The 9952-nt window shown below is 46.2% G+C and overlaps 1 protein-coding gene across 3 annotated transcripts in view; it reads right to left on the bottom strand.

Moving 5' to 3' along the window:
• Positions 1–3697: 3697 nt before the first annotated feature.
• Positions 3698–9952, bottom strand: part of VAPA (VAMP associated protein A) — a 38553-nt gene continuing 32298 nt past the window's right edge. For all 3 annotated transcript variants that reach the window (XM_027526210.1, XM_027526208.1, XM_027526209.1), the window contains 2 exons: positions 8784–8957; positions 3698–6964 (listed from right to left, as the gene is read on the bottom strand). In XM_027526210.1, the coding sequence (XP_027382011.1) occupies positions 6806–6964; positions 8784–8957 (333 nt within the window). In that variant the 3' untranslated portion in view covers positions 3698–6805. The remainder of the gene's footprint in view (positions 6965–8783; positions 8958–9952) is intronic.

The following is a 9952-nucleotide window of genomic DNA, read 5'->3' as shown; positions in this document are numbered from 1 at the left end:
CTCTCTGATGAGCTCCTTTGCTCTTTTCCTTTTCTGTTGGAGTACAGCTGCTTTACCACTAACCTTGTGCTAGTTTCTGCAGTAGATGATTTACTTTTTAAAAGAAGCCAAGAAATCAAAGGCAAATATGGAAAAATGAAATGCCAAAGCTGAGGAAAAGTTCATGGTGAAAACAAAGCCCCAGGGGGAAGGCGACCCCATCCTGCAGGCACGCCCATCTCAGCCCTGCGACCCTGGGGTGGGGACACAGGCAAACGGAAACCTTGTCTCCTACTGGCCTCTGTTGTTGCTCAGTCACTCAGGCGTGCCTGACTGTGACCCCACGGACTGCAGCGTGCCAGGCTTCCCTGTCCTTGGCTAACTCCCAGTTTGCTCAAATTCATGTCCATTGAGTCAGCGGTGCAATCTAACCAGGCCTCTCTCTGCAAGGTACTTTTCTAGAGTTAAGGGATCTAAGTATTGGATGGAAAGAAATGTTTATTTACATTTGAAACCTACTTCTTGGAAACATTTGTACCGTTAATGCCTCAACCAGATACAGCAATGTTACAATGTTACATTGTTAAAAACTTGGAACAGCATGTGCCCTTGTATGGCCTCTCCGTGCAAACACTATAAGGACAAACACACAAATTTTGAGCACTTTATAAAGTTCACCGTCAAGAACCTAAGCACATATTCCGATGTACTTACCTCCCTAAAATTCCACCGACCACTTGTCTGACAAAGGAACACTTTACCCAATTAAAAATTAAGATTCTTAAGCCATTTCCTCATTGTAGAATGTAGGATCTTGGTAAGAAACTGATTTCTTAAAACGTGTAAGGAAATTCCCCAGTTAACAAATTCCATGGGGGTGGCAGGGGGTGCTCACGGTCTAAGAGCATTTTCCCCTTAAGAAGATGAGAATTCAACTTGATAAACATGATCATTAAACTTTTACAAGAAATTCTGATTTTTATTTCAGTTATTTCACAAAACTTAATTGATGGCAAAGTACAGAAGGGCATTCGAAGAAATACTTTGCAACAAAGCTTCCCTTTGCTTCTCTAAAGTTAAATTTGGATTTTTCAAATCAATTATTTACCTAAATTTAAATCAAAGCAGCTTGCTACACACCCTTGTATATTTATCTACATACTGCACATTTAAGGATACACACTTAGGATTAAAACAGCACACGATGAAAAAGCAAGCTTGCCCCCAAAACTACATTAAATTCTTTATGTAACTCCCAACAAACCTTTACTTCTTAAAACAAGGAATTCACTAAAATGAGGAATTCTGCTAGAAATGTCAAATGGACAAGTACCTGCAATTCTTCATAACTTTTTTTATAACTCCGTTGTCAGTTATTTCTTTCCCCTCCAAAATCTACATTTTTCCTCAAACTCCATAAACGTGTACAACACTTGATCTCTTTTGTTCTTTGTAGGATTATAAAGTGAAAGTGAAAGTGAAGTCGCTCAGTCATGTCCAACTCTTTGCGACTCCATGGTCTGTAGCCTATCAGGCTCCTCTGTCCATGGGATTCTCTAGGCAAGAATACTGGAGTGGGTTGCCATTTCCTTCTCCACGATTATAAACAGTATCACAGTTTTAGACTATGAATGATCAAAATCCATACACTTGGTTTAATCATTAAATATTTAAGGACCCTGTAGATTAAAGACTGAGGTCACACTCTGTTCCTCCAGCTGTGAAGGTCACACAGAAGCCAGTTTCTGAATTCCACTGTCTCCTGCTTATGTGACATTGATAAACGTGTTTGGCTATGCTCATCCTGGCTTTATTTAAGAGCTGAGATTGCTAGTGGCCAGTTATTTCAATTCTACGGGAAATAAAGGCAAGAAAAAAGGTCTTAGAAAATTCAGGACCACAAGGTTCCAAGGTTCCAGTCCACCCTCTGGATGTGTGGGCTGGGCATCATGGATACAAGACAGCTGACGGGACTCAGTCACTTCACACAACTGACTGTCGGACACCCCTGGGTTATGGTTTCCTGGCGGAATCTTGGAACCCATCCATCCTCGGGCACAGGAGGGCTGCATCATTTGTGCAGTCGGCCACAGGCATCACAGGACCATGCCAGCGACGGCCCTGACTAGGACAGGACATGAGGCACCCCCTCCACGAGATGGACCTCAGTGGGCCAGAGCCTGGGCTCTAGGACCACATCATCAGGACCCAACGCCTGACCTGTTACCTAGATCCCCTAAGCCTGAGCATCCTTCACTTCCCTAAGCCTGTCTGGCCCTCCCCGACAAAGGTGCTAAGAACAGCACCTGTATCCCAGGACGGGGGTGAGGACTACCAGTTGACCTAAAAGTAACACTGGCACACTGCGATCAAGATCTTGAAAACCATTCCGTGCTTTGAGAAACATGACGGGTGAAACACGTTCCTCAGGTGGGTAATCACTTTGGGTGTCTGCTAGCAAAGCAGTTATTAAAGCTGAACTTCAAAACATTTGTCAAATCATTCATTTTTGGACAGATGATTAGATCCTTTTGCAAGCTAAAAAACTTTACTGGTGTTCTAACCAACCTAACTTCACAAAGACAGCTCATGCAGTAGTAATCCCTAAAGGTGATGCCTGCAAGTTAATAAAGGTTAACATACTAAGAATTCTGAAAATGCAGGTTACTTATATTGTTAAGACTTCAGTCTTACTTAAAACTGATTTTGTACCTTGCTTTGGCATTTTAAAGCCTCTAAAGCAGTTTTCTGGCTGCAGATTTAAATGACTGGAGCTTAAAATAAAAGACCATGCCAGGTCTCCACTCTCCACCAATTAAGGGGTATCTCCACAGGTACCAGTCAAGGGTCAGGACACTTTCTGAACTGCATCACACCCGCTAATGCATGGGTCTGGTCACCCACCACTGAAATCTAACATAATGAATAACTATCTTCGTAGTTTCCTACACCTTTTCCAAGGTGGGTGTTATTGATACACACCGGAACAACTGGAAAACAAGAAAACCAGTTTTAAAACAAGAGCAATGTGGTAACAGGGAACGTATGAATAATTAGAAAGGGAATTTACCTGGCCAGTCGAGCTTTACACTGTAATTATAATGCTCAAAACCTTACAATCAAGAATGTGATCACAAAGATACTTTAGGATCACAAAAACCATTTTTGCAGTCACTTATACTTGGTTTTCAATAAACCTGAGAAAGCATATTAAGTTAAAAAAAGATGCAAAGTTGTATGCAATTTATGGTTATGCTTGATCAGTACTATTATAGGGAAATATTCGCAGAAACTGATGCTGGATGGCAGAACTTAGCTTTAGTTTTTTAATATATTTTCCAAATTGCCTAAAATGCACACCTCATGATTTCTACAATCAGAAATGCAGGAAAACTGAACTCTCTCTCCCTTCAAGGGTGATGTTCTCACTTCTCTGCGCCCACCCCACAGGCGGGGAGTTCCCAAGAGGCCACGGGTGCCCAGGGCTCTCCAGAAGCTTGGCTCTCAGGGCGGGAGAGTGCAGCTGTCCCCATCTCCTACCCAAAAGCCCTTGACCTCCAGGTCAAGGTCACTAAGAGAAGACCACCTGCCAGCAGACTGGAGTCCCAGTCAGTGACAGGCCATCACTCCCTGACGCAACATGAGCACAGGCATGGCCGTACTCCATGGAGATCAAATCCCCTCTTGCTGCTTTTTAGAAAGGAAAATGACACTTCACCACGTTTTTGAACAGTTTATTTATTCACACAATAGTTTATCTCCCTTTGAAAGCTAGCATATGAAGATCACTTATTTACCTTGTTTTGTTGTTTTTCCACATGGTAAAACCTTGATCGTCCCCTAATTCTCATAAAGGTCAATGTTTTAAAATTTATGCACATACCAGAATCACCGAAAGCAATGTGCAAAGCTCTGGGAAAACTAGTGCTTGAATGTTTTTAAAGTGGCAGAAGATTACAATTCAGGGATAAACCCTGTAAGGAACTGTATTTTTTACCTTATGGGTAAAACTTGTTTTCAAAGTGGTATATTTCGGATGATTACAATCCAGAACTAAATCCCATGGCAGACAACATCCGTTTTAGGGGAACTTCTGAGCTAAGATAATAGAAAGAAAAATTAAGAATATTACTTTTCCCTGATGAGAATTTCTGACTTTGATACATACTTTTTTCCAAATGTCATTTAAGGTGACATACGACACACTCAGAATATAACTCTTAAATCTGTCTCTTGTAAATACAAGAATGGGCAAAATTACGTACATTAGTTACAGGAAGAACATAGGAAGGCGGTGCACTTAGCATCACATAAGAACGTTAAGGCCTTAGATACCTGGCTGTGGCTTCAGTGACGTCAACAGCGCGTTCCCCTCATGCTTACATTCCAAGTAAGCAGGCAGGCAAAGCAAAGATTTCTAAACATGTAAGTGTTAAAGATAGTTTAACCTCTATATTACCAGTCAATTAATACAGTTGGGACTCTTCTCAAGTAACTGTCATAAAGCGGCCAAATCACACTTCATATGGAAATAAGGCGCCTCCCATACAGTCAGAGCGCTTCCTGGAATGTAAAGCAGAGGAGCAGCCCACGTGGACTTTTTATGTTGTACACGGTTCCCAGCTAAGACCAACCACTGCGTCACGCAGTCTGTGAAATGCCTACCGGAAAATGCATTTACTTCTTACCAGTTGGGAGGGGGTAATCCTAGCCTAAACATTAAAGCCAGACATGTAGGTGAGACTATTCCATGGCGGCCTGTGATTTCATCTTAGGACAGGAAGTTTCACACTGTTATTAAACAGCATATTAATGTCCACTATTCCTGTCATGTCAAAGTTATCAGAAACAGACAGGAAGCTGGAGTCCGGAGAGCAGGCTTCCTGGTCCGGCCCTGCCTCCACCTCCCATGAGACATGAGCGAAGTTGTCAGCTCCCCAAAAGGCCTCAGAGCCCTCAACCAGAAAACACAGGAGCTGAACAAACTGAACCCTAACTACACAGGATTCCCATCAAATGGGATTCTGCTAAATTTAGCTTGAAAACTGACAGCTCTAAAACAACTGGCCTGATGCTCATCAGGGAGAGATTCAGGCCAGGGAGCACCTGCTTCTGCACTGACGGGGTGGGATGGCAAGGCTGCTGCCAGCGTGTGTTTCCAGGTTCCAAGTAGAAGGAGCATCCACCCTGGGCTCCACGCAGGCGGGTGGCTCCAGAGACATGCGTATGTTCTTGTAACTTGTGCACACAGGCCAGGGGTTTTCTAGAAGACACCACACAGCACATGGATCTGACAAGCCCAAAACACATCTGAAATGCAAATGCAACCAAATACTTCAGACTGTTTCTCTCCTTCATAAAATGCACACACAGATGTGGGGCCAACACCCTTCACTGCACGCCAGGTCTCCAAGTCCAACTTCCCTTTCAGATATGAGTGCTTCTTTTACAAAACCAACACCTATTTTCAAAAATCAAAATTTGCTTGGATTAGATTGTACTTAGTACAAAAAGTGAATCTATTTTTTCTAGTTTCAAGATTTTCTATGCCAACACAGAAGTAACTAAGTGAGACATAAGACTTAAGTGCAGGGAAGTACACCAGACCCCGCCACGCAGTTACACCGAAAACCCACTTCACGTGGCTGACACAGAGACTTGCAAAGAAGGTCATTTTTCACAAAGGAATTCCCCAGGCTTACTCAGTAATACCAAAATTCCATAATGGAAGTTACCTCACATGTCAAATTGGACCGGGGTGGGGGCGAACTGCGGGGGTACATTTAAGTGTTATTCCGAGATGCTACAAAATCACTAGGCTGGTCAAAAAGCAGTGATTAGAACCAAGGAAAATTAGTCTTTCTCGAGAAGATAGACACTCAAAGAACCTGAGAACAGGGTAAATTAAACAGAATCGCACCACAGGGCAGACACGTAAACTGACTGACATCACAGCACTTTTTTTTAATTCTCACGATATTTGCTTATTTTGTATTATCTTGAAGACAAACGGATTATGACCTTCTAAAATACCACAAGTGTCCTGAAATCTTACCAATTCCTTTCCTTAAAGGAACGAGGCCTTTGAACCACAAACACCATGACACCTGCAAGGGTTTCCGTGAGATGAGTCATGCGTTTCATAACCCAGATCGCCACACAGCGCGCTCCCTGACACCCGCCTCAGGACACAACAGACACAAGCTATCGAGCAAGAATCTGTTAACAGTTTTATTATTTTTGTGTTAAATACCATGGGACAGGATTGGAAGGATGAAAAACTCAGTCAACAACTGCCTCACAAGGGATAAGAAAGATTCTGCCATGATATTAGCAAAGGTGAAGGAGAAAATTTACACTGTACGAGGCACCATTTCCCCACAGAATACCTCTTGGCATTTCCTGAATGAGTGGGATTAGCAATCTAAATAAATCATATTTCAAGAGGTAACAGCAACAGATAAAATTTAAAGGGATTATTAAAATAACATTTACAAGACTCTGAACAATTCTTGAACTCTTATTAAAACCACAAAGAAAGAACAATTCTTTATTTATGAATTTCATAAAGGACTGAATGTGCAATGACGCCTGCTAGGGACGGTCTGGTGGCGGTGGCGCTGTCCGGAGCCCAGCACTCTGCTCTTACGCGTTTCTTTCTAACCGTGAGACCGTTACGGGCGAGGCCTACATGACGCTGTACACACAAAGCATGGTCACCGTGGGCCACATGGTCACCGTGGGCCACACTACCAGTGAGATGGCAGGTAAACGAATCTTTTCTGGTCAAGAGGAAAAAAAGAAAGAGCACTCTGCATGCTTCACTCTACAAGATGAATTTCCCTAGAAAGAATCCAATGAAAATGGCTGCAATGACAACAAGAAGTGAAGGAAGAGGACTGGTGACGTTCTCTCTGAAGGACACAGCTGAGGTGGATCCAGGTTTTTCCGAATGTGCTACCTTCCTGAGCCGTAAGCCTTCATCCTAGGAAAAAACACAGGCACAAAAAGAGATTTCAAAAACAAATGGCATCAGACCACAAGCTACAAACCCAGAGACAGACAACAGAGCCGTACGCAGGTGACCCGGGGGCCACAGTGTCCTCACAAACGGCCCTTCAGCCACAGACGACCAGAAACAGCCAGTGCTAGTCAGAGTCCGGCTTACACACACGTGGCAAGCCAGCCCCACACAGGGAGAGCCGGGACCTCGCGGGACTGGGGGAGAGGGAGGGTGTGAGTAAAGGGCTAGCACCTGGCCTGGACCACGGAGGAGACACAGGACCCTGTTTTGTAAGAAAGAAGGGACACAAAAGAGGGGGAGAGCTGCTCGCAGGACCCAGGCCCAAGGCTCTGCACCTGGACTGGAGACCACTTTTCTGCAAGGTGATCTCCACTTCCAGACCAGAGCGGCTGCTCCATCCTGACTGATGCTGTCTCACACAGCAGTTTCTGACAGTCAGCCTGGGATTTTAGGGGACAAGGTTCTCAGTAACACGACAACAGTCACTCAAAGTAGGAGGCTGTTACGACACTTCACCAGCTGCAGAATGACACTGGAAAACACCCACACCTCTGCACTAAGGCAGTTGGCTTCACCTGGCCTACCACTGTGACCAGAGAGGGGGCAACGCTTCACATCCTCAGCACATGCTGGTCTCACTTCTCGCACTCCCCCCGCCCCGCCGCCGTGCATTCATCAGTAACACCACATGCCCTTGGCGTCATGCTGTCTGCCTGTATGCCCGGCTGCTCGGAGGGGCTGTGGGTTTGGGTCTTGTTCCGGTTAGTCCTATGTGGACACCAAAATGACTCTCAGTCCCAGAGAGAACTTTAAAAGGCACTCCAGATGACTCTGCCTCCCTGGGTTTGGGGTGCGGCCCGGACATGAGGTAAGAGCTCACAGGAGACTCCAATGAACAGGCTGGATGAGGAAGAGGGGGTGGGGAGGTGAAGGGCAGTGGGAGATCCTGCCCAGGGAGGCTGCCGCAATGCCAGCCTCGATGTGAGCTGTTAAAGGGCCAGAGGTCAACTCAGTGCACCAGTGGCCTTCAAGGTTCTTTTATCTTTTAAAAAGCAGGATGCTTCTTCAAACAGCATCTCCTAGAGAACATCAGTCAATTCCACCACCTGTCTCCCAGCGTGCTCAGCCTGGCAGTTCTTGGCATTCAGGCCTCAGCTCTCTGAACACCTGGGCTCAGCACGCTGGGGAGCACACCGTCCACCAAACACAGAACTGAGGTCACGGCAGGTAAAGGCAAAGTGCAAACAGCAGCCCCCTTACAAGTGCATGGGGCTGTGCGTGGTTGTGAAACAGAGACCATCTCTCCACCCTCCAGGTAGGTGCTCGAGGCAGGGGCCTTGGAGAGGGGCTTGGGAGAGGGAGAAACAGCCAGAAAAACCATCTCAGCACAGGTCAAGCCACCTCACAGGAGCCTTCAATGGGAGTCATGCATGAAATTTAAAATTTTCTAAGCCCATTAAAAAGGTACCAAAATTGATAAAATTAGCTTTAATAATATATCTTTTACTGAATCCAACAGAATTCAATATTATTTCAACATAACAATACAAAACAGGGATTCTTCTTGCACTATGTGATCACAGCACATCTTAATTCCAACGAAGCACACCCTGGTGGCCCGCCCTGGACGACAGGGGCTCCTCGCGGGGACGGCACTGCTGCCGCAACCGACGAGGCCAGGCCCGGGCACGGAGGCTGCTCCAGCGAGCGAGAAAGCGGCAAGGCCAGGCCGGCCCCCAGCGCCCAGGCCGCCGCCGAGCGGGGCCGGGCGGGCACTCACCCTCAGGAGCCGGTTCTCTTCCGACAGCTTCATCATCTCCCCCTGCAGCCGCTTGCACTCCTCCACGAGCTTCCTCGTCTCGGTGTCACTGAGGGAAACGCTGTGCGGCTTTGGCACGGGCCCGTCCTGCTTCGCAGCGTTCAGGGGAACGGCTTTGCTGGGTTCCATGTCGTTCTGCATCACAAAGATAGCAGGCGGGGAGTTTGTCAACTGACAACTCTCCTTACTGGTTTTAAACAAAACTTAAACTCCACATCCTTGTCCAAGAAATTATTTACACAGCAAGTTCTGACAGGTTTCAATTTCATTATTAACGGTTTTAAAATGTCCAACATCTGGTCCCCTGTGACCAGCTCTACAGGACAACAGTGAGCACGAGTGGTCACCAAGGTCCGAGCACGTGGCTCCCTGCTCTGCACCCACCTCCCACCCCAGAGCAGCGAGCATGCAGCTCACATCGTCCTCCAAGATTCTTTCCTACCACACCTCAAAGTCTGGGAGAGCAAGAGTCACTCGTCTGTGCGTTCACCCCTAAACCCAGCACCCCAGCCAGTGGTCACTCAACAAGGACACTGAGGGATGCCTGCCCGGATCCACACACAAAGTTCACGGTCAGTGCTGATTCTGCAGCCCGAGTGAGGTGCCGGAGGGCAGGGGGATGCAGTCGCAACCACTCAAATGAAATCAGACCACCTAAGAGAAATGCGTGAGAGAAAACCCAAGTTCTGTTCACAGAAAAAAGTCACTGGAGGACCTGGAGCCTGAAGAGGAGATAATGAGCACAAACACGTGTCATGGGGAAAAAGCAGGCAGGGAGAGTCCGCCTGACAACTGCGCTCAAACATGAGTGGCCCCCACGTTTATGAAGTAACACTCCCTGCTGTAAGTCATCAGATTCAGTACAGGGCCAAAGTGGTGCTCTGGCACTCTAAATTACAACCCCCGCGTCTTAAGTCAGGCCAGCACTGACCCATGTGACCCGGCGGGCCCCCAGGTGCCCTGAGCCTCAACTGGACACCTGTCCACCTGAACCTCCTCTCCACCTTCAAGCACCCCAACAGGACTAGCACAGCAAGTCTTGTCTTCAATTAAAATTTTACTTGCTAAAAATTTAACTTTTCAGATAGCAAGGTATAAACTGCTTTATTCAGATATAAAATTCTACCAAA

This window comes from Bos indicus x Bos taurus, chromosome 24 (assembly GCF_003369695.1).
Source record: "Bos indicus x Bos taurus breed Angus x Brahman F1 hybrid chromosome 24, Bos_hybrid_MaternalHap_v2.0, whole genome shotgun sequence".
Lineage (NCBI taxonomy): Eukaryota > Metazoa > Chordata > Mammalia > Artiodactyla > Bovidae > Bos > Bos indicus x Bos taurus.
This window is presented reverse-complemented; position numbering and strand designations above follow the sequence as displayed.